The following is a 25613-nucleotide window of genomic DNA, read 5'->3' as shown; positions in this document are numbered from 1 at the left end:
GCTAGACAGGTGCTATTCATCCTCTAGAATCAACAATCTTTTTCTAAATACTAAGGTCAAAGTCTAGCGCAACATTGCTCTCTCGGACCATTACCCCATCTTATGTTCTCTCTCTCAAGGGAACAAAAAACTTTCAAAAATTTAAGGATCCAAGTTTTTTGATTTGTTAGACCACTTGCTCAAGTCACTGAAGGCATGGCAAGGGCTCATGTCACATGTAAAACATACATGACCTAAGGACTGGTTGTGGTCATTGCAAAATGAAAACACATGCGGGTTGGGTAGAAGATCTTGTGCAAAAGGGCCAGAAACTATTAGAGTAATGAGGGAGGGCCCTATCCCCCAAATAACTCTCTGCGTGCCACTAACCGTTAGCCAATTAGTGCCATAGCCATCAGGAGCCCACTTCTGATAATTACCCTGGGTGCTGCTTGCTTTGCCTACACTGTACACACCGTCTTTTTGCTAGGTACTTACACATCCATTTTGCTCACGGTTCGAGGCTCCTACATAGCACGCGCGCTCACGCACACACACTGACACACACACACACAGAAGCCTCCTGTATGCTGTCCCTGTCTCAGAGCGACAAGAGATCATGAGGCCAGACCTAAGAGGGCGATCTCCAAACCTCTTCCTGGTTTAAAATGGCGTCGCCCTTTTGACGTTGCATTTCGCATCAGGCATTTGGGTGGTTTCAATTCTGGCAGGAAATTGCAATTCAGGAGTTGGCGGGCTTAGTTGTGGCCGGACGTTGCAATTTTGGGTGAAGATGGAAGTGGCTCGACTACAGCAGAAGTTCGTCGACCTCACAAACTCTCTGTTCCAAGAGGTGGGTTTTTGGCTCTTTGCAACCCGCCCTTTTTGTTGTTGTTGCTTTTGCTTGTGCCTGCTTCTTGTCATGTCTGCATGTAGAACAGAACGTGCCCTTGCCACAACCTAGGTTGTGTTTTGAAATCTGGCTTGGCCCCCCAGTTCATAATCTGCCTCTTCATGGGGACTGGACGTTGGGGTGACTGAAGGTTAGAGCACTGAAGCAAAAGTTTCAGGTTTTGTAAATACTCTTTGAATGCATTGTTTCAAAATACAAAACAATCATTGGATCCCTTCACTTCATGTTCCTTCACATTTGTTAATTCTTGATATAATGGTTAACAAGGTTGAAAGGAAACATAAAGAGGCAAGGTTACACAATGTATCTTGTTTTCAACTAGAATAACATCGTGGGAAATGACATGTCTTGTAGGGTATGGTTTCCATTATCTTGCACCTAATTGTGTATATTAATACACTAAGGTAAGAGGAAAGGCTCTAAAATAGTTAGGAAGCTAAGAATAGCACATGACCGCTTTTACTGAGCTCAATGGCATATCGGTATCAGATGCCTGGTGGGCAATATGGGATGTTGGTAGTTTCTTGGTTCTAGTAAGCCGATTGTGTGGATCCTCAAGTGAAACGTACGGGGGTGAGCTCGTTCAGCTCTACAGTTGGGTGGTGAGCCTTGGTGTCGTCCGTTCGAGATTCTTCGGTGAGAGGGATCTTGCAACAATAGAGTAGCAAGGGACTTTTCATTTGGTATTAAACCCAATCTGACGCCGAGGAGGCAAATATTTTGTAGCATGTGAGATTGACATTGCTAACAGTCGGTTGTTTGTTTAGCCAGGTGGGATCTTCCTGATTTTTGTGTGTTGCAAAGTCTTTTATTTCCATTATGGAATTTCAAGTGGTCTGTAAGGTGTGTTTGTGATGCTTGGAGTTTGTGAGTTTGGTGGCAAGCTATTGCTGGGGTCATAGCTGCATTGTGGCACTTACTAAGTTCGATCCAAAGCACCACATGCTTTTGAATACGGTTGCCTATGCTGTTTGGATGTCACAAATCATGCGTTTGTGCTTTTTCCAATGAAAGAAACAACAATTGTTGCAAGATATGTTTATTCTTCAAATTCTGCTCTAAGTTTTTGGCTTGATCCATTTTTGCCATGTGAACCACAGTTCATATGCATTTTTGCATGCGCAGGCTGCTGTGAATCTCTGTGAAGTGAAAGAGTTTTTTCTTCTGAGGTGGGAAGCCTTCGGCTTCATGGTTGTTGCAAGCGCATGGAGGTAGCCAGGTTGGCCTATGTGCAGGTAGATGGCAATGGCACCCAAGAGAAGGCGCAGCTAGATGTGGATAATGTTGGAAATATTGTTCATCCCCAGATGGACTCCCCGCATGTTTGTATCTGGTCCATTTAGTAGCCCCTGCATCACATATTTTCTCTGCCATTTTTGCACCATTTTTGGGAGCCTTTTTAGCATTTTTCAGCATTTTATGGATTTTTTGTCCGGGTGGGTCTCTACGACCTGGCCGACCAGCTCATGAGGACCTATATAATAGGTGCCTCAGCCCACATCATTTCTATCTCTGATTTCAGCCCTGAGTTGTACATACCAGCACTCACGAGCCTCCCTTGTGCTGTACCTTCATTCATATTCAAGTTCTTGATCATCTGCAGTCTATTGTCTACACATATATGCTGTTATATTCTTTGTTTTCAGATTTACAGCAGTAGCATATATTTCTCTCATGTTAGCAGAGCCTAGAACTGCACTTTCATTAGAGAGCTGCGTTTTCTCAGTGGTGCCACTTTTTCTTCAATCAAGCTGTGTTTTTCTTCACAGAGCTGTGTTTTCAGCATCTGTGGTGCCATAAAACCTTGGAGAACCATTTCTTTTCTCCCCTTCTGGTTTTTTCCCACCCTCGCACCCTGCATTCCTTCTACTTCCTCCTCATACTAATTGTGCTCAGTTTTAGAGGAGGTCTAGCTGCTTCTAGCCCTATTTGAAGAGGAGGATTCTGCATTTGGAGGATATGGCTTCAGGAGGTCAATATTCTAACTTCTTTGGACTTCTTTTCTTCTCCTAGGGAATCCTATCCCCTACTTGAGAGAGGAGTAGAGAGAGAGGACATAGATAGTTGGCACCAGATTGGGTCCCAATTACCAACCGAATCCCCCTCCCCTCCCCCCCTCTCCCTTGCAAGCAAGAGTATTTGTTTGGAGAACTTCGTACAATGATAATGAATGATGACTTTGGACAGCCGTATGCAAGGACAAAGTAGACCTACCACAAGCTGAACCATATGCTGTCCTGAGAACACCAAAGAGCACCCAATGAAGCCATGTATACAACTCTGAATCTGCTGAGGAGAAGCACATATGCTGGCTGAGAATGAGGATGAACTTCTATGCCCTATGGCTGTAGCAAAGGCTGAATGCTTGATGCTTGATGACTCTTGGTGAATGAGATGATTTATGCAAGAGAATGGACGTTTTCTTATATAAGGTCAAAATGTGCTGGTCGGTTTGCTTATGCAGCAGTTGGCCTGGTATTTCGCTGTCCACGACCTGAAAATATAGCATTTAATGCTTGTGCATTTGCTCATGTAGCATTTAATGCTGGTTGACAGCATATAATGCTGTGAACTGCCTTGTGATCAGCATCTAATGCTGGACGACATGTGTGTGAGGCTTGCATTGATGCTTAGCATCAAATGCTAGGCATAAAACATGCCTTGGCTGCTCCCATGGGCTGCTCTAATGGCTGGCCCATGCACATGTATGTCTAAATGCTTTTATATGCCTTATTTAATGCATCCCAAGGTGGAGCTCAAACCTCTTGACAATCGTTGAGTTTTCTCAATCTCACTCTCAGTCTCACTCGCAATCTCACTCTCAATCTCACTCGCAATCTCACTCGCAATCTCACTCACTCGCAATCACAATCTCAATCTCACCATCAAGTGAGTGATGCTTGAAGATGTACATAGAACAACTTTTGGTCTCTCAGGATTTGGTCATGCCATTCGGTTCTCACAGATGCTTCGGCAACTTTTAACCAAATGGACCGAATTTTTAGAAATCATAAGGCTTTTATAGGTGTTTTTTTCAACGACATTTTGGTGTTTTTGAAGAATGAAAATGTCACACGCACCCTGCACTGTGGTGCTATGTGACACAATTGACTCATCATTTCATGCTACATTATACAGCATTAAATACCCTTTTTAGGATTATATGTCATATGCTGTGGCTCCATTGTGAGCCCCAGTTCGAGCTGTTATGTAGGTTAGTCTCCCAATTCTTAGAGAGTGCATGTGTCAGTCCTCTTACCCACTTGGAGAATTCATCATATAGTGCATGTAGAAAACATTATTCTTAGCATGTGCATATGGGCCAGCCCATAAGGCAATCCTACATAGGAATGCCTTGTGTATGGTGTATACACATACCATACACCCCTTAACGATGCCAGCACTTAGAGGCTATTTATAGGGTTAACAGCATATAGCATTAGTCGACCAGCCTATCAGTAGTCGGGTAGCAGCCCGGATCTCACATGTGTGAAAGACTTGCCATTCAATGCTGAATTTTACTCAGTCATGGGCGAGAAAACAGGCCAACAGCATCATGTATGCACTGACCAACAGCAAATATAAGTAGCGCATAGTCCCTTGCATAAATCACATTCATTCACAAGTATTCAACAAGCAGATAAAGAGAACATGTGCTTGAGATCTTTGAGGACATGGAAGCAGAGATCAACAAAGAAGATGCCACAACAAAAACATTTGGCAATTCAGTGAAGACTTCGTCAAAGAAACTTTGGAACAAAATAGATTGATCAGGCGACAAATTGAGGCTAAAGAAGCAGCAGCAGAAAAAGAAAAAGAAAAAAAAGCAAAAGAGGAGGCTGGAAAAGCCAAGGAAGCAATCAAAAAAGATGGAAAGTCAAAAGAACTTTCAGACCTTGAAAGATTGTTCCTTAGCATGGAGCTGTTAGCTTGACTTTCATCATTTTCATCTCCTGTGTTGTGAGAGTAGGAAGATGGCCAACTCTTTGGTTTCCGTCTCTTGAGCTTCCGACCCTTGAGCTTTCACCTAGCCTATTTATAGGCACTGCCCCTCATCATTCTATTTGATTAGTTTTTAGTGTTTTCCACCCCTGCCTTCTGCACAACGAGCCCACTCCCTGCCTCAGGCAATTGTATTTAGCTTCTGAAGTTATTCATTAGCGTTTTCTCTCTCTCTCTCTCTCTCTCTCTCTCTCTCTCTCTCTCTCCATGGTTGCATTCCGTACTTGTACTCATCCTTCGGTACTTTCAATACGTACCGTACCAGTACCATGCTTTTCATGCCTTCTCTGCTATAGTAGAGCATATCAGTGTTTTATCTTCAGCTCATGGGACAACAGCCCTCTCTGCTATATAGAGCACTTTAGCGTTTTTCCTCAACTCACACCATCGAGACAGCATGTAACTATTTGGCCCTCCTAGCTCTATTTCACATAATGAAATCCATGCCCGGACACCAGATAGGTGGAAGAAGACATAGGGACAAGGTCCATAAGGTTTGATTAAGAAAAAGCACCATTCTTGGTCAAAAAGCAAGAAAAAGCAAAAAGTCAAATAGGGTTGACCGCGAGCCAAGGGCCCCATTGGAAAGAGGAGACTGAGCCGGACCAAAAAGCTAAATGGTGCTTTCTCAAAAAGCAGCTCTAAAGCCAAAAAGCAAGGCCTTAAAGCTAGAAAAGCAAAGCACCAAAAGTTGAGTAATATTTTATTAATAAAAGTAAAAAGAGCAAAAGCAAAGGCAAAAAGAGAAAAGCAAAGCAAGGTGGTACCAAACGTTATGTACTGTACGGATCCGTACGTACTGTACGTTGTTTGGTACGGGAAAAAATTTTAAGGTACGTAAAAATACGTACCATTGGTAAAAATACATAAAAATACATAAAATCTCAGAAATTTCAGCCACCTACATAAAATTTCAGTCCATGTCCACATTGACATATAAAACTTTGGAAATAGAGACACAACAAGATCCATGTGTCCAACCTGGGCTATAGCTCTGATCATCCTTTTCCATTGGTCAGTCCTCAAAACATTGAAGGAGATATTGCACTCGCACTCTATGAGAGTGCGAGCAATCTCCATCTCAACCACCTTTTGCCTTTCTTTGACCCAAGACTGGGCATGCACACGAGAAGGCAAGGTGGTTTGCCTTTGCGTATATGTATCACCCTCATCCTCATCTTGCATGACAGAAGGCCTCTTTCTGGCAGACGATGCCTGCTCAGAAGAGGCAGGTTGAGATTGTGAATCCTCATCAACCTGCGTGGATGGACCGGCCAAGTCCCCAAGAAGAGCATCATGAAGCGCATCCTGTGTCTCTTGCGTGCCACTTCCTCTGCCAGCTGCCCCCATTGCAGGGAAATTTTCAGCAATCAACTGATTTCTCAATGCTTGTGGCACTCTCTTGCACCCTGCACAATTGTTGGTGGTGCCAATGCCTGTGAGGTGCTTGATGACACGAGTAATTGTACTCGTGAAGGTGAAATTGCAGTACTTGCACTGCCATTGTCGAGTGCCACTACCTGCCTGTCCTGGAGTAGTCACAATGCGAATGACGTTTGTGTGCTCCTTCCAATATGGGTTCTCTTGCTTCGGCATGATTGCTCTGACAAATTCAATGCACAATGCCATACAATTTCAATCAGGATTCAGCAATCATGCAATGCATAATATTTAGTGGGCAGCTCAGCTGAGAGGGAGAGGGAGAGGGAGAGGGAGAGACTTGAAGGAGAGAGAGGCTGAGAGCTCAGTGCACGGTCCACAGATGGTGGGCTAAGGCTCAGAGAGAGAGAGAGAGAGAGAGAGAGAGTTATGTTGCTGCCTTGGAGGCCTGAGCAAGGGTGGGTGGGGAAACGTGTGCGGAGAGCGGCGAACAGAGAAGATGGCGAACAGGGGAAGGAGCCCTTACCGGAAGGTGTACGCCGTACGGCCTCCAAAGTCCAGACGCTATCGCAGGCGAAACCCAAAAAAAAAAACGTTATCACAGGCGAAACCTCCCAAAAAAAACGTTTATCGAAGGCGAAACGTTTATCGCAGGCAAAAAAAAAAAAACGTTTATCGCAGGCCAAAAAAAAAAACCCCGTACGGATCGATCCGTACGTACGTGAAGGCTTTTTGGCAAAAAGCAGGGTCTCTTACAAGTATAAAAAGGATTGGACTTCTCTTGTAGTACCATGAACAAGATCATTGAAGATTGAAGGAGATTGTGGAGTGTGTGTGGGCATCATTATGATCATGGAGAGCTTCTTCTTTGCCATCAACACCTTCTCCAACTTGCTTTTCAGATGTACGATTAGCCCTAGACTTGTATGGGCATATGCATGGGCGATACGGACGCATGTAAGAGTTGTACGTACATGTATGGTCAGAAATTTCAGAAACCCTAAAACTGCTCCAAAAACCCTAAAAACCGCTTTTTGGATTTTTTTATTGCCCAAAAACCATTAAAACAGGTTTTATATCAGTTTTCTTGCGAGAAAGAGCTTTTCCATGGTTTTCTTCATGGACAAGACTATAGGAGTTGTGGAGATTACCCATGGGACGAGCGAGTGTTTCTTGGACTTGGACATATAGCTTGGACATGGAGAACTTGGGCATAGAGCTTGGACATGGAACATGAAGCTTGGACATAGACAGGGAACTTGGACATATAGCTTGGACATGAACATGGATCTTGGACTTGGACTTGGACTTGGACTTGGATTTGGATTTGGATTCATTGGACTTGGATTTGGATTTGGATTCATTGCATTTGGATTTGGATTCATTGGATTTGGATATTTGGATTTGGTACTAGCTCGGTGAGAGATACTTGTGGGTCATCCCCGTGGTGTGCTGGACATCAGAGATCCTGTATGTCGACATCGACATCAATTTGGATATCCTACATTGGCATATTTGTTTGTTTGGTATTCATTGATTGTATTGATCGTGGCCAGTGTGCCCGTGGATTGTTCCTGAATAAATTCGTGAAAGGGGGCGGGGCCTGTTCCCCGCTCAATGTGGTGTACTGTGCAAGATCCCCATTCCATTTTCTCTCCCTGCTCTCCCTTTATATTTTTATCTCTTGGACACGTGGTTGAGTCTGTTCTGCACGTCCCGCTGGGCTTACACAGCAGCTCACTCTCTGCTACAGTACAGGACATCATCGTCTTATCATCAGTACTCTCTGGGATAGCAGCCCACTCTCTGCTACATCACACCATCGGCACGACAGCCCATTCTCTGCTTATCTTCATCATCGGCAACACTCGGGATGGCAACCCTCTTTGCTCTTCACCACCCTTTAGGTACGCAACACCCTTGTCACCAGAGCCTGCACCCTTTAGGTCTTGCAGCACCATTGTCTCACCAGAGCCTGCACCACTACACCACTCGGGACGGCAGCCCCCTCTGCTCTTCATCGACCACCTCAGGTACCGCGGGACCCTTGTCACCAGAGCATGCATCACCTCATCTTCCGCTGCCACTACCACCTCGGAGTGCCTTTGCATCCACCAACGCTAGTCTTCGACACTGACCACCTCTCAGAGTGCTTTGCCTCACATTGACGCGAGCCTTCTTCATCGACCATACTTCAGCTCCTACATCATCTCTGCTTCTGCATTGGTCTTTCTACTCAGAGTTACCTCACATCAGAGGGCTGTTGTACATATGTTCATTCACCATTATATATATGCGCTAAGGGCCACCAGTCATACCCTTGCCTATACGGGTCTCGCTGCTCCCATTCTAGGCCTTTGGGGCTCCCCATCTTGAATTTGAATTTAGGAGTCCTGCAAAGCCTCAATTTTCACCAAAATCAATGGAAAAACCACACTAAAAGTTCCTATTTTTCAGAAAATAAAAAACCCCCAATTTTCAATGTCCAATGTCCACTTAGAGTCCCATTTTTTTAAAATTTGTAAAAGCCTCAATTTTGCAAGCTTGTAAAGCATTAATTTTTGGAAAAATTCAAGAGTCCCAATTTTTGCAAATTTCTTGCAGGCTACAGGCTGGCCCCTGCATAGTGCACTGTGTAGGTTGGGGCCTAGGCATTGGGCCAATGCGCCCTACTACAGCCTGCCATTGGGCCAATGCGCCCTACTACAGCCTGCCATGGGCCATGGCCTAGCCTATGGTAGCCATATAGACCAGCTGCACAGGGCGCACCTGCTGTAGAGGCCGTACAGGTTGGTAGGTTGTGACCATTGACGGGCATACCTGGCTGAAGTTTGAACGGGTGACGGGTCCTGGCTAACGGCAGTGACGGGTGCATAAGTGCAGAAGCAAAGGCTTCGAAGTCGGCGCAACTTCGAACTGGGCGCAAGAAAGTACGTCCGTCGAATCCATTTAAAAAAAAACCCTTCATGTATGAAACCCCAATTTCATTCGCATTTTTTTCACACATTTTCAAATGTTTGCCTCACCAACCATTCATGAATGATATGGACTATGATGACAAGGTCCTTACCCTTGCTCAGAGTCAGGAAATGATGCTGAACGGAGGTAAGTCCAAGCAGATCTAGGCTAGCTTCAAACCCCAACATTAGTCATTCACCACCTAGTAGTCATCATCCCAATTGAGGAAGGGAGCTTAGAATATCAAGGATACAAAGAAAGGTTCCGAGAGCACCTTAGGAGGCAAGAAAGATAGGGAATTCAAGCTTAAGAAGACACCTGAGGAAAAGGCCAAGGAGGGCATACTAGTGGATATCTCCAACTAGACGAGCAAACACGATACAAGAGGGAGAATTGATATTTCTTCTGCTACACCGTGGGGCATGGTAAGAAAGATTGTACCAAGTGGTAGGTTGCACAAGCCTCCAAGACCTCTGCCTCTAGAGTAGCTATCGCTACAACTTTATCCACACCTCCCACATTGGCCTCTAATGCCATCCAATTCTTACCCGCATTATCAACAGTGGTATTTGACGATAAGCAGGAGGGTGAGATTGAGGGGCAAAAGAAAGCTCTCATTTGTGCTTATGGCACAACGAAGGGACAACTATGGTATTTTACCATCCGCAGGAGGGTGAGGTTGAGGAGCAAAAGAAGGGCCTCATTTGTGCTTATGGCACAACGAAGGGACAACAATTCATTATCCTCTGCGATATGGGCGGCTTTGAGGATGCCATTTCTTGTGAGTTGGCTAAAAAGACGAGTTGTACAGTTGTACCCCATCATTTGGACGTAGATGGGTTCACATCCGGCTTCGCATTCACATTTCCCATAAGGCTCGATAGTTTGAATTCAAGGTTCAAAAGGCCACATTTCAATGGGAATTCATTGTCTCACCTCTTTTGGGGCGTGATATATTTCTCGACATTCAGTGGTTTAGGAGAGTAAGCATTCATCCTGATTGGACTCTAGAGGCAGGATACTTTCACAATTGTTGATGGTGTTTTTTCCATCTAAATGAAACAAAGTGTTTCATAAACGTTTCATTGGAATGAAACGCGTTTCTTTCATGCTGCCTGTGAAAACCTACGTTTTTCAATGTTTTCTATCCAGAGAGCACGTTTTTCGAAAAAAAAAACATCTACAGGTGACTGGGAAATTGATTGAAGGAGCTCCTGCCTTGCATAAATTCCAGAAACCGTAAAACTGCTTTAAAAACACCAAAAAATTTACTTTTTGGAGGTTTTTATTGCCCAAAAACCATTAAAACAGATTTTATATCAATTTTCTTGCCAAAAAGAGCTTCTAGGGTTTTCATCATCGACAAGGCTATAGGAATTGTGGAGATTATTCATGGGATGAGCGAGTGGATTTAGAGCTTGGACATGGAACTTGGGCATAGAGCTTGGACATGGAAGCTTGAACTTGAGCATAGACATGAAGAACTTGGACATAGAGCTTGGGTATGAAGCTTGGACATGAACATGGAACACAAAGCTTAGACATGAAGCTTGGATTTTGGACTGGGATTTGGACTTGGGACTTGGACTTGGATTTGGGTTCATTGGACTTGGGATCAATTGGATTTGGATATTGGATCTGGTACTAGCCCGGTGAGAGATATTTGTGGGTCATCCCCGTGGTGTGCTTGACATGATCTTGTGCGTCGACATCAACATCGACTTGGATATCCTACATCGGCATATTTGTTTGTTTTGTATTCATTGATTGTATTTATCTTGGCCAGCGTGCCCGTGGATTGTTCCTGAATAAATTCCTGAAAGGGGGTGGGGCCTGTTCCCCGCTCAATGTGGTGTACTGTGCAAGATCCCCATTCCTTTTTCTCTCTCCCCTCTCTCTCTCTCTTTATATTTTTATCTCTCGGACACGTGGTTGAGTCTGTCACTGCACGCCCTGTTGGGCTTACAAAACAGATGTGTGAGTCTGCCCTTGATGTTTGGGGTTTTCTTTTAATAAAAGCTAAGCTTGTCAAGAGAGAGAGAGAGAGGGAGGTTCCTGTTTGGGGTTTTCATTTAATAAAAGCTAAGCTTGTCAAGAGGGAGGGAGGGAGGTTTGTGCAAGGCCGTTGTATCCAGCCTTATTGACCTGGCCTTGTGGCTGCAGGGGTTTTTGGATGATCAGTTCACTCAGCTTCAAATGCTTCAAGATGCCAGCAATCCCGACTTTGTTGCTGAAGTCATCTCTCTATTTTCAGAAGACTCAGAAGGGATCTTAACAGAACTTACAAAAGCACTGTAAGCTTCTCTTTGGGTGTTTTCATGTTTAGTTAAGTTGTACACTGTCACTAGTGTGTGCAGGGCTTGTCTATGAGTTGTGCGAATAAGCAGCTTTTTGTGGCCATGCCTGTGTTTTTAAATGGTGGCCTTCTTGGTCTTAACTGCAGTGAGCAAGACCCAGTTGATTACAAGAAGGTTGATGCATATGTGCATCAGTTCAAAGGAAGCAGTTCTAGGTTTGTATTTCTTGGATTTTTCCTGAGTGTATTTCATGTTGTTATGCTGGTTTGTGCCCTTTATATCAGATATGGTAATTATTTTGCGGTCCTATGTCCCATTACTTTGAATAAATGAGTCTACTCATATCTCCATGAACTAAAGATATCCTTCACTGTTGCTATGTGACCCTCTCTTCATATTTACAAACTCCCTATTCCATATAACTTAACTTGCAAAAGTCAAGAGTCAACCAAGGGTCAAAAATAGGAGAGGGGTAAGACAGTTCTCCCTTAGACTCTTGCCCATCAGCAAGGTGTGAAAAAGACTCCAGTGAGGTCTGCCTGCATATTTGTTGTTGCAAAATGGGGCATATGGTTCTAGATCCTGTGTTGCGGTCTGCCTCTAGCTGCTGAACATGGTCCACCCTCAAAAGTTGTACATAGTATGTCTCACAGTCGTGGGATCAGAATAAAGTGCAACATGTACATCCTTTTGTCCCTCTGCCATGCAGTGGACCCTAAATCATAGTCACGGGAAACGCCATTCCCTATGGTCTGGAATGGTGGAACGTCATTTCCCTTTCATATGAAACTGCGGAACGGCTTGGAACGGGTGCTGATGTGGCATGGCCTAGGGAATGGTTCATGCTGTTTCGGGAATGGTGTTCCTGTTCTTGAACGGCCGTTCCATGTGACGGCCTGGCATGCAACGGCCGTCTCGCTGCGACTTAAGGTACCTAAGGTACGTAAGTACCTTCAAAATGGAATAGCGAGTCATAAAAATGTCAACTAAATCGTGTAAATGATGACAACACAATTCCGTTTTGCAAAAAAGTGAAAAAATTCCACTTTTAGGACTTTTTGGAAAAAACTTTTTGACTGATTTGGTATTAAACTTTTTTTAAAAGCACTATTCTTTGTGAATGGCTCAACACCCAAGAAAAAACAATTGTAAAAAATACCATAATTTGCATCATTTCTAGTTTTTTGAATATTATTAGTAAAATTATATTTTTATTGTGAAAATATTACAAAAAACCAATATATATAGAAAGATATGCAAACAATAAAAAATTATTTTTTAAAACACTTTCTTTTTGCAATGTTTTGAATGATTTAGTAACATGTAAAATTCCATGCATTCAAATGTTGTTAAATTTTGGGTAAATTAAGACATAAAAACTAAATCAAAAAATTGTAACCAAATTTGATGCTTTTGATAAAAAATAAAATGCCACAACACTGCATTTTAGAATAATTCTTAATTCTTTTTCATTTTTAGCCCCTTTCCCCTCACCCAAAACTCTCCTGCACACCCAAGCCCCTTCATACACGAGTACTCGTGCATTGAGTCCTCATCTATCTGCCTATGTGTCCTCTTGTCAAAACAAAAAAAATATGTGATCGTCACCAATCCCTTCTATAGGCGCTCTCCTATCCCCCCTTTCTAAAGGAAAAAATCCATGATTTCCCGACAGTCCTTCCATGGACACCCGCCCATTTGGAGGGATCTCGTCCCTCCTACAAACGTTCATCCACCACTGGACTCCCGTAGGCGCTCGCTTGCATGCCCAGCCACCTACCACCCATGAATGACGACATTCCCGTGCCCATGGCTTGGCTGCTCGCCCTCACAAGTGCCGCGCTTATCTAGAAACCTCCCATGGGCACCTATCACCTCCCCCGTGCATGCGCTCACCCGCCTGGTCATCCATTATGGGCGCTCACTTGTTTTCTCCCATAGGTGCCCCCACCGTCCACGTACCTACCCACTGCAAGCGCCCGCTTGACCGCCACCACAGCGCTTGCTAGACCATCTCCACGGGCGCCCGACTACCCGCCCACCCACCCACCATGGGCAGTCGCTTGATCGCCACCACGGGTGCTTGCCCAGATGTCCCCACGGGCGCCCATTAGCCCATTCACCCACCACGAGCAGTCGCTCCACCACCACCATGGACGCCCGTCCGATTGTCCCCACCATGGGCACCCGCCATAGCCTGCTCGTTCAGCATGGGCACCGCTACCATGGGTGACCGCCCTATCGTTCCCAAGGGCGCCCGCCAACCTGCCCATCCACAATGATGGCCCACCCGATCGTCCCCACTAGTGCTCACTCGCTCACCCAACCGCGACCACGGGTGTACGCCCGATCTTCCCCACGGGCACTTGCCCACCTGTCCCCTCGACCAGAAGCTCTCGGCCGCTCACTCCCCATGGGCGCTCGCTCGATCACCTCCCATAGGTGTTCCCCGCACGGTCCATGGACAACCCCCCACTAGCTTCTCATGGGTGCCCCCTCCTACTGTAACTTGGTTGAACACAATGCTAATCAATACACTTAAATACACTAAGATTTGAAGGACACTTGCTCATATACAAGAAGTAAATTGCTGAATTGATAAGAGACACGCAATGAGCCGGAACGGCCGACCCCTCCCTTGAGTAAATTGTATTACTATTGGAGAAATTCAATACATAGCTTCACGGGCATCCATTGCCAAATCCTCCATGCCAATGCATATGAAATTCAGCATTTAGAGAACAATGGTATGTCGATGTAGATCACCAAGGAGCTGCCTTGATGCCCGGCCCGACTTCAGTGCCCATATTCTCTACCATTGGCTCTATGTTCTACCAAGCAAGGTAGCAATATCTTCAAGAGCACATAGGACAAGAGAAATACTACACAGGGCGGCTAAACAAGGAGTCCTGCCCTTCTACTGAGTAAGTAATGACAACACATTGTCCAATTAGCTTACGAGTCTTCATAGAAGTTGTTGTAAGCGGAAGCCTTCGCGTTGGAAGCTTTAGAAGTGTTGATATCTTCGATTTGCCGCAATCCTTCGCGACAAAAGTCTTCAAGAGGATGAAGGGAACCTTGGGAAAGCTTCCCCTATGGTTCAACTTGAGAAAGGAAGGCTGAAATTAGGGTTTTCAGCAAAAAGACCAGAAATTACAGCAAAAATGAGAGCTGTTTTGCTGAATTTCAGTCATTAGGAGTGAGTAGGAGAGTGATTAGCACTTGGAAACACTCTTGGAAGCTTGGAAAACACCCTAGCAAGTTGGGTATGGCTATGGAGAGCTTGGAAATGGAGAGAAATGGTGGAAAAACAGAGTTTTCAGCCTCCAAAAATCCTCATGAAGAGAAAACACGAATTTCTCTTAATAAGTAAGTGAATTGGGGTCCAATCAGGTGAAGGGACATGGGGAGATGCCCATTTATGAGTAAAAGGGGAGGATCAGGTCCTGGACATTGAGTCTTGTCCGCCTCGGGACTTCAGTGAGTGTGAACTTGGAAGCGGTCATAATTTATAAGTGACTTTTGGGCGCCCAAACTTTAATGAAATGGGAACGCACTCACTTATAAATATTGGCTAAGTCCTAAGGGCTATTTGAGCCTAGATTGGGTAATACTTACCACCTGTTCACATGCCACACAACCATGTCAGCAGACAGTTTCACACGCACGGTTCACGGGCGGGCGTTCCCTTACCCGGAACTACACATAGGTCATGCAGGCATGAAAACAGCATGCAATTTCATTTGCAGGCAAGCACATAAAGATGCTATGTAATGCAGCATTGGCATGAGCAATTTCCGTTCATGAAACCATATAAGACCAGGCGTTTCCAGGCAAGTATATGCGATACCAGACCCAGTGGAAAGCCAATCCTCCAGGCGTTTCCGGGCATGTACACAAAGGCACAAGTCCCAGCGGAAAGCCAAGTCCTCCAGGCGTTTCTGGGCATGTACACAAAGGCACAAGTCCCAGCGGAAAGCCAAGTCCTCCAGATATCCCGGGCATGATAACATCAAGTCCCAGCGGAATATCATATCCAACTATACAGCATGACACGTGTCAATCACCTGCATAGGCATATTCCATAAGCCATGGACACCAATCCAATATGTACATAGTGTGAAAGCAAGAGTGAACCATTTGGGTGGCCAAATGGTGACATTCCCCCGGCTTCTAAACAGTTGTCCGCAACTGAAATGCATCCAAATATGTCTGAAGCACATGCGGGCAATCTTTGAAGAACTCTTCATCTATCCATTTAGCATCAATGGAAAGATAGTTCTTAAACTTCACAAGGTAACGCCTCACAACTTTGCCTGCAGCAAGCTTGCGTTCCTTGTGATACACAATTTGCTCTGGCTGCAAGATCTCCTCAAGCTCATCCACTTCTGGTGGATCCTCAATGACCATTTCACTGGGCTCCGGCCCTACATACTTGCGAAGGAGACTCACATGAAAAGCAGTGTATGTGCCAATGACTAGGTAATGCCAATCTGAAAGCCACTTCATTGATCTTCTCGATCACTCGAAAAGGTCCATAGTACCTGGTTGCAAGCTTAGGATATGCACCCTCTTTGCCAGGCCTCTTTGCAAGTCTTGCTTTCTCAAATTTCAGCAATACCCAATCATTCTCTTTAACATCCAATTGCCTTCTATGCTTGTCGGCAGCCTTTTTATGCTTGTCTTGTGACCTTGTAATGGCTGTCTGCACCTGAGCAAAAGCAATATCCAAGTCTCTTACATACTCATCAGCTGCAAATATCTCATCCTTTGTGCGAAGGATGGGTGGCAAAACCACCTTACCATAAACAATCTCAAACGGGGCCTTTCCCGTAGATGCATACACTGTGTTGTTGTATGCAAATTCCACAAGCGGTAAGTACTTCTCCCAAGAAGACTTCTGATCCGCCACATAACATTTCAAGAGATCCAGCACGGCTGAATTTACAGCCTCACTTTGCCCATCCGTTTGAGGGTGATAAGCTGATGAGAAGTCCAATTTGGTGCCCATATTATCAAATAAGGCCCGCCAAAAGAGACTTGTAGTCCTGGGATCTCTATCCCCCACAATGGACTTCGGCATTCCATGATGTTTGAACACTTGTGCAAGATATATTTTAACCATATGCTCAGCTTTGATGGTCTTTTTGACCGGCAAGAAATGAGCTTGCTTGCTAAACCTGTCCACAATTGTCCAAATTGCATCATTACCCTGTTGGGTACGTGGCAAGTCCATAATGAAATCCATTGTAATACTTTTCCATGGCTGCGTGGGAATAGGCAATGGCTGAAGCAAACCTGGTGCCTTTTGCCTATCAAATTTGACCTTTTGACAGGTGATACATGCACGTACATGTGCCTCTATGTCCTTCCGCATACCTGGCCAAAAGAAATACCGCTCAATCATGTGCGTAGTAGGCATTATGCCTCTATGACCAGCATATGGAGGAGCATGGCACTCATCCAAAACCTTTTGCCTCATGTCAGACACCACACATAGACAATTATCTTTCATGAGATAACCCTCTTTGATCACATATGAGGCATGTGCATGACCAGCCATCAAATCAGCCCAAATAGTGGCAAAATCAGCATCCGTATGATACAAATCACGCATGGTAGACAAGTTCCCATGAGAGGCAACCGAGATAGCTGCTACATACGGCTTTCGTGACAATGCATCGGCCATTACATTCTTCTTTCCCGGGGTGTGCAAGATCTGAAAATGAAACATAGAGAGGAAATTGGCCATCCTCATATGCTTCTCTGACAATTTAGCTTGAGTAAGAAAATATCTCAAACTCTGGCCAACAAAGGCAGCCCCTGCTTCAATTTGAGGACCCATGTCCTCCACTTCAATACCCAAAGCAGCTGCCATCTGAGTGGATATGAAATTTTCAGATGCACAATCATCAAACATGAACAAAGCGGGCTGATCGTTGAGCTGTCCCCAAGCTTTACATACAACCCTATCTTTGCTATCATGTGAAGTGTTGCCCTGCACATCTGGAACCATATGCACATTAGGCTTCGGTACATTAGCATTTTCAGCTTTGTTCTTCTTATTTGGGCATGCTTTTGCCATGTGCTCAGTGCTGCCACAAGTAAAGCATTTGCCTTCACGCATATATTGCTCCTTCTTCTCAGCACTAAGACCAAAGTTTGCCGGCTTATAAGGACGCTTGTTAGCAAACTTATTTTTAGCTTTTGGACCTGATTTGGCTTGTTTTTATTCCCTTTTAGGTGGCTGTCCATCATTTTGCAGGTTTTGGACAGCCCTCTCTTTGCCTTGAAATGAGGGTTTAGCCTTATTGGATCGACTCAATTTGAGTTCCAATTGCTCGGTGGCGGTGGCGGCTGCGATTAATTGGTGTAAGGTATGACCAGGATACATTTGTAATCCCACTTTGTACACGGGTTGCAATCCCGATTGAAACCTTCTCTTCCTTTCCGCCTCGGTGACATGCATAAATGGAGACACCTCCAAAAGCACTTTCCAAAACTTTTGTACATATGCATTTACCGATTCTCCCTCATTTTGCTTTACCCAATCCCACTTCATTGTTATCTCATTCAATGCATTGGGAGGCAAGAATTGAGCATAAAACCTCTCCTTGAACTCTTCCCATGATCTAACGGGATTCGGTGAGAGCTTCTCCGTGAGCCACCAATGGGCAGCAGTGCCTTTCATGAACATGCTTACATGCCGGATCATGGATTTCTGAGTGAAATCCTCATCACTGAAAGCAATATCAAACTGGGCAATAAAAGCAAGTGCCTTTGATGCATCATACTCTCCATGATATGTGTCAAACTTCACAGATTTGTCTCTGGCTTTGAAGTCACGAGACTTTGATGCATGTGTGTGCATCTCAACATGTTTTCCCCCATGTTTGTCCATTGGGACAACTCCTGTGACTGGCATCATTTTTGGACCAAAAGGTGATGCATAAGGCATAGATACATGTGCCCTGTAAGCATGAGGCATGGCTGGCATGCATTGATACATTTTCAGCCATAGCTTCTCTCTCACGAGCACACTCGAAGGCATGAGTGGCATGAGAGATACGCGGAATACCTGCACCAACAGAAAATTGCAGCCCATGTTGCATGTGTTGTGCATGTACATTTTCAGCAGGCAATGGCATTTGACATACATTTTGACCACTGCCATAAACATTGTATCCTTCACGGGCTACATGAGGTATTCCTGCATGGCGTGAAGTCACCGATTGTTCCTCTCCCATCGCATGGAGGTTCATCCTCTTAGACATAACTTCTTGTTCGGGCACTTGTGGGGATTCCAAGACATGTGGGATGGTTGCCTTTTCTGCATAGGCATCCTCGGTACGAGCCAAGTATGCACGTGCTGCATCCCTCGGTTGCATGTGCAACTCTTGAGCAATCATTGCCATTGCATGATCCATATAAGATTCAGCTTTCTTGGTCTTCAAACGGTCATGTACCAATGGATCCTCACGGCGATAGAGATTCAATTCTTCTTGTTGTGCTTGGAGAAGAGCCTGCATACGAGTAAGTTCAGCTCTCAAGACTATGGACTCTTCTTCTGGCATCTTCTCTTTGCCACGGGACGGCTGTCCCACATATTCATGTTCCCTATTGTGCACCACATGAGTTTGCTCATCCTGTAAAGCATTGGAGGCATGCATTTCATTGTCCCTGCCTCTTGTATTAGCATCTCCAACATTCATTGTATGGCTGTCCATAATGTTCTAAGTGTAGAGATAGCTAGTGTTCACGGTGATCGTCTCTCACGATAGAAGTGAAAGAGAACCGTATGCTCTGATACCAATGTAACGTGGTTGAACACAATGCTAATCAATACACTTAAATACACTAAGATTTGAAGGACACTTGCTCATATACAAGAAGTAAATTGCTGAATTGACAAGAGACACGCAATGAGCCGGAACGGCCGACCCCTCCCTTGAGTAAATTGTATTACTATTGGAGAAATTCAATACATAGCTTCACGGGCATCCATTGCCAAATCCTCCATGCCAATGCATATGAAATTCAGCATTTAGAGAACAATGGTATGTCGATGTAGATCACCAAGGAGCTGCCTTGATGCCCGGCCCGACTTCAGTGCCCATATTCTCTACCATTGGCTCTATGTTCTACCAAGCAAGGTAGCAATATCTTCAAGAGCACATAGGACAAGAGAAATACTACACAGGGCGGCTAAACAAGGAGTCCTGCCCTTCTACTGAGTAAGTAATGACAACACATTGTCCAATTAGCTTACGAGTCTTCATAGAAGTTGTTGTAAGCAGAAGCCTTCGCGTTGGAAGCTTTAGAAGTGTTGATATCTTCGATTTGCCGCAATCCTTCGCGACAAAAGTCTTCAAGAGGATGAAGGGAACCTTGGGAAAGCTTCCCCTATGGTTCAACTTGAGATAGGAAGGCTGAAATTAGGGTTTTCAGCAAAAAGACCAGAAATTACAGCAAAAATGAGAGCTGTTTTGCTGAATTTCAGTCATTAGGAGTGAGTAGGAGAGTGATTAGCACTTGGAAACACTCTTGGAAGCTTGGAAAACACCCTAGCAAGTTGGGTATGGCTATGGAGAGCTTGGAAATGGAGAGAAATGGTGGAAAAACAGAGTTTTCAGCCTCCAAAAATCCTCATGAAGAGAAAACACGAATTTCTCTTAATAAGTAAGTGAATTGGGGTCCAATCAGGTGAAGGGACATGGGGAGATGCCCATTTATGAGTAAAAGGGGAGGATCAGGTCCTGGACATTGAGTCTTGTCCGCCTCGGGACTTCAGTGAGTGTGAACTTGGAAGCGGTCATAATTTATAAGTGACTTTTGGGCGCCCAAACTTTAATGAAATGGGAACGCACTCACTTATAAATATTGGCTAAGTCCTAAGGGCTATTTGAGCCTAGATTGGGTAATACTTACCACCTGTTCACATGCCACACAACCATGTCAGCAGACAGTTTCACACGCACGGTTCACGGGCGGGCGTCCCCTTACCCGGAACTACACATAAGTCATGCAGGCATGAAAACAGCATGCAATTTCATTTGCAGGCAAGCACATAAAGATGCTATGCAATGCAGCATTGGCATGAGCAATTTCCGTTCATGAAACCATATAAGACCAGGCGTTTCCAGGCAAGTATATGCGATACCAGACCCAGTGGAAAGCCAATCCTCCAGGCGTTTCCGGGCATGTACACAAAGGCACAAGTCCCAGCGGAAAGCCAAGTCCTCCAGGCGTTTCTGGGCATGTACACAAAGGCACAAGTCCCAGCGGAAAGCCAAGTCCTCCAGATATCCCGGGCATGATAACATCAAGTCCCAGCGGAATATCATATCCAACTATACAGCATGACACGTGTCAATCACCTGCATAGGCATATTCCATAAGCCATGGACACCAATCCAATGTGTACATAGTGTGAAAGCAAGAGTGAACCATTTGGGTGGCCAAATGGTGACACCTACCCCCCCTCCCCCTCCCGAGGCACCTCCAACACCTCCTCCACTTTTGGAGAGTGCAAGCAAGTTGGATTCCAAAATCAAAACTTTTTCAAAATGAGATTCTAGAATCCAATTTTTTTGAAAGTTGGATTCCAGTTTCCCAAAAGCTAGTCTCCTCCCATCTCCTCCCATAACTAGGAGAAAGCCTCCCATAAATGGGAGGATGTAAGGGAGGAGATGGGAGAAAAGTGCCTTTTTGGATTCCAAAACCAAAATTTTTATTGGACTTCAATGAAATTTTAATTGTGGAATCCGAATAGCTATCTACCTCCCCAAAATGGAGGACAAGAGGGGAGGAGCATGGTGGAGGAGGTGGCTTTGTGGATTCTAATATATAATTTTTAGAGTTTACACTCTCAAGGAATGGAGGAGTTGCATTTTAGGACCTAGATCTTTCTAGTACTCCCAAAATGAAGAGCATGGGGAGAGAAGCATGTGTTAGGGGGGCAAGGTTTGGAAAACAATGAGTTTTGATGTTTTCTATGTGAGTAAATATCTTTTTGACAAATATCTTCAAGTACCATGGGATGCCCACATCTATTGTTAGTGACCGAGATCCTCGAATGACGAGTTTATTTTGGAGAGCATTGTTTGAGAACATGAAGACTTCGTTGAAGTTCTCATTGTCTTTTCATCCACAAACAGATGGGCAATCGGAAATTGCCAACTCAGTGGTATTGGATCTTCTAAAGTGTTATGTTTCGAATCATAAGGAGCAGTGGGAAAAGTATCTCCCTTCGTCTTTTCATCCACAAATAGATGGGCAATCGAAAATTGCCAACTCAGTGGTATTGGATTTTTAAAGTGTTATGTTTCGGATCATAAGGAGCAGCGGGAAAATTATCTCCCTTTGGTGGAGTTTGCTTACAACAATGCCATTCACACTTCGACAGGTAAGGCACCTTTCGAGATTGTGGAAGACGGGAAGAAAGTACCTCCAATCCTACATACAAAAGATAAGATCTTCGAGGCAGATCGTTTTGTGGAGAATATGGATGAGGCTTACAAGAAGGTCAAGTTGGCTCTTCAACGGACTCGAGAGAAATAGAGGAAAGCAGCAAACCTTCATTGTCGATCATTGGTTTTTGATTTAGGTGATTAGGTGCTTTTGAGATTTGAGAAGGCTAGACTCAAGAAAATGAAGGGTAAATAGAGCTTATATCCTAAACTGAGTATGAGGTACTATGGACCTTTTCCAAGTGATTGAGAAGATGAGTGATGTTTCTTATCGTCTTCAGTTACCGGATCATTGGAGGATTCATAATGCATTCCATGCGAGTCTTCTTAAACCTTTCACAGGTGAGGTGCCTATAGATTAGGTTGATGAACAACAACCAGAAGTCGAAGAACTAGATGAGATTCTTCAACCGGAACAGATTTTGGCACATCAAGAAAGAAAAGTCAGAGGAAAAGTTTCACGTTGATATCTGGTGAAATTTGTGAACTATTCACCTATGGATTCGAAGTGGAAGGAGGAGGGTGACTTGGCAGATTCACTGAGGATACTACAACTTTACCTCGAGGCTTTTGGTTTGGAGCCTACCTTGGAAAGTGCTTCAGTAGGTTCAGCTGTGGATTCTGGAGTACTACCTGTTACTCAAGAGGGGGGTGACTCTGCTCCCTTGTCACACAGAGTTCACTTGGATGAGATCTGGAAGTCGCTTGGTGTTCTTATCAGCACACCCGAGATACTGAACTGACAGTATATCTACCTATGGGATTTCTATGATATATGTGTACTAGTTACATGGCTTGATTCATGGATATACGAATCTTTTGAAAGAATGGGGACGCCTATTCTAGATTTTCATTTGATATGCATCAATGTTTACTCATGTTCATGATGTACTGCTGATCGTGGGTCCTCTGGGATGGCCATGAGTGGAGCAGGTAAAGCATCCAGGGAGACATGACTATTCACGAGGTGGATGCTTTTGATTTATGTATTCAGATGTTCTGTTTCAGTTGGCAGGACATAGCTTTCTCGTTGCTCTTTTAGGTTTTGTTTCAGTTGGCAGATCCTTTGAATGAACAATCGAGGACGATTGTTTTGTTTTAAGAGGGGGATATGTTACAAGACTGAGTATTTTACCTCTTTTTCTTAAGCATTGTGATTATGTTTAATCCTGATTAGCATTCACTGATCATGTTAATCCTATATATGCATGTGAGAGTTTGTACACGTGTGTGGATGCAGATACATGTTTGGTGTGTGTTTGTGTACATGTGTGCATGTTCATGGGCATATATATGTGTTTTTCTCTTCCTTTGCTGCAGGTGTAGCAGTTTCTCTCTCAAGACTGCTTGTGGGTCAGCCCAGTCAGCAGTTGACACATGGCACATGTACAGGCAGGTGACGTGGCTGACTGCAGCTGACACGTGGCGGCTGGCTGCAAAGGCTGACTAGAGCTGACGTGGCTGCTGGGCTGTCATGGCTGCAAGTGCTGCCACATAGGCGGCTGGCTGCAAAGGCACGGGCACCCCCATAGGCAGGCGGGCGCACACAAGCAAGAGAGAGAGAGAGGCGAAGCGATGGGCAGCAGAGCGAAGGCGAGCTGGCGCAAGGAAGAGAGGCGAAAGCACCAGGCAGCAACAAAATGCGCAAGGAAACACCAGGCAGCCCAAAAACGCAGCGTGGATTTTTTTGAAAACGCTAAGCGGCATATGTTATTTTTTTATTATTAATATATATATATATATATATATATAAAAGAAGGGAAAAACCTATTCGAAGAGTTCTTTCTTTTTGGGAAAAGCACTTGTAATAGATTTTTCTCTAAGGGGGAAAAGCATAGCTTTTCACCCCTAAACTTGTATAAAAAGGGGCCAAGGCTCTTGTTTCCACACAACACAAACTGGGTGAAAGACTTTAGGAGATCTCCTCCACGTGAATCAAGGAGGCATCTTCTAGGGAATTGTACAAGGGCTACGCTGACATCAAGTGATAAATAAATACCTGCGGGGGCGCCACGCTTTGGGGCCAATTGGTCTTTTGTGCAGGAGCACTCTAGCTCCACTTATTCTTTTTCTTCTTCTTCCAAGTTCATTATTCAAGTGCGTAAAGGGTTTTAAGTGTGATTAAGTGTGTTCACCGCCCGTCAAATTTCTGAAGGCCGGTTTCAGTACTTTTCCCATAAATCTACTGCTTGGTTTCCATGTGATTTTCAAAATCCTAGAACCATTGGCAGAATTTTTTCCTTCTCCAAGAAAATTAGGGGAGAGATTGTAAATTTGTTATTTGCAAGATTAAATATCTAAGTTGAAGAGACATTGGGGCCCTTTTTGGCTCTTGAGTGAAAGTCCATGCCACTTAAGGATTTCTGGGTATGCAGCCCCTGCCTGACCACACCCGCGATTCATTCTGGTGTGTTGCCCATTTTAATACACAACATTTTTTGTTTGCATACCTTGCTGTGTATACAACAGGATGTTATGTGCGGCACCTCTCTGTAGAAAGTCAATCTTAAAGGGGGGTTTGGGATGTGTACTGAATCTACTATTCCTTTACTTGTTTGTGGCCGGTATGCGGGATGCTTTTTTCAGGGTCACCCAGTTTGGGTACGAGGACAGATGTGGATGAGTAAACATGATTTGTCTGTTCAAGGGTTATAAATAAAGCTGACAAACTGTCTTAACGATTTGTTGATTTATGCAGTGTTGGAGCCCAGCGAGTCAAAGCAGTGTGCATGGATTTTCGGGCTTATGCAGAGGCAAGAAATAGTGAAGGGTGTGATTATCTGTCCTAAATCCAATTTAGTTATTCTTATTTGTGCATTAGCCTAGGAGAGAAGCTCATGCAGTGGCTTTTTTAAGGTCTTTTCTATTGAACTTCATGTTCAAGGGTTTGGAAGTTTACTTTTACCGGCTGAAATTCGGAAAAACTGGCTATTGATCCTCAAGGTTTGGCTCGTTTGAGTTCGTGGCATAGTGTTATGCTTGAGGGATATAACATGTTTGCGTGTAACTGATAACAGATGCCTGCAAGCCTTACAGCAGATCAAGCAAGAGTTCTACCTTGTGAAAAGCAAGCTTGAGGCTTTATTGCAGGTTGGGTTACTTCCTCATACTTTACAAGGTTGTGGATACTCTGATTTATTTTCTCTTTTCAAGATGCTTTGCAAATCACTAGCACAACATGGCATTTGTCTTGTTTTCTGCAGTTGGAGCAACAAATTTTAGCTGCTGGTGGTGCCGTTCCAGTGATGGATTAAAGAGCGCCTGCTACTACATTTTTAGCTATTCTGCTGTTAGTGGCCGTGTGACTCTCTATGCATAACCATTCGTTGATACCACCTATGGGGAAGTATGATTTTAAGCCAATCAAGGAACATAGTGATTATGTGTCTTAAAGAACGTTGATGTCCATATGCACCATATGAGTCTTCCTCCAATGGTAAATCATGTCCGTGCTCTGCATCATGTGTGCAAGGTAGGGAAGTTTCATCCAGTGTTTGAAAAAGGGTAGCGTCAACTTATCCTCCTTCAGTTGGTTGAGAATTCAAAATGATTGATGGACTAAAAGTAATGGAGTCCATTGACAAAAATGCAATAATAGTGTAAATTTTTCAAAAA

The 25613-nt window shown here is 44.3% G+C and overlaps 1 protein-coding gene across 2 annotated transcripts; it reads left to right on the top strand.

Annotated features, from left to right (window-relative positions):
• The first annotated feature begins 417 nt into the window (after nt 1-417).
• On the top strand, nt 418-25613 carry LOC147604851 (histidine-containing phosphotransfer protein 1-like). 2 transcript variants are annotated; one of them, XM_086794922.1, is made up of 7 exons: nt 502-832; nt 2018-2127; nt 11396-11526; nt 11676-11744; nt 24697-24768; nt 25016-25088; nt 25202-25613. In XM_086794922.1, exons 2-7 carry the CDS (start codon nt 2098-2100, stop codon nt 25250-25252), a joined length of 426 nt encoding a protein of 141 aa, XP_086651048.1. In that variant the 5' UTR covers nt 502-832; nt 2018-2097; the 3' UTR covers nt 25253-25613. The 2 variants fall into 2 exon arrangements, with proteins under 2 accessions (XP_086651047.1, XP_086651048.1); XM_086794921.1 differs by lacking the exon at nt 2018-2127 and having other exon boundaries at nt 418-832.

Source organism: Cibotium barometz, chromosome 61 (assembly GCF_041138505.1).
Source record: "Cibotium barometz isolate CiBa-2024 chromosome 61, ASM4113850v1, whole genome shotgun sequence".
Taxonomy (NCBI): domain Eukaryota; kingdom Viridiplantae; phylum Streptophyta; class Polypodiopsida; order Cyatheales; family Cibotiaceae; genus Cibotium; species Cibotium barometz.
This window is presented reverse-complemented; position numbering and strand designations above follow the sequence as displayed.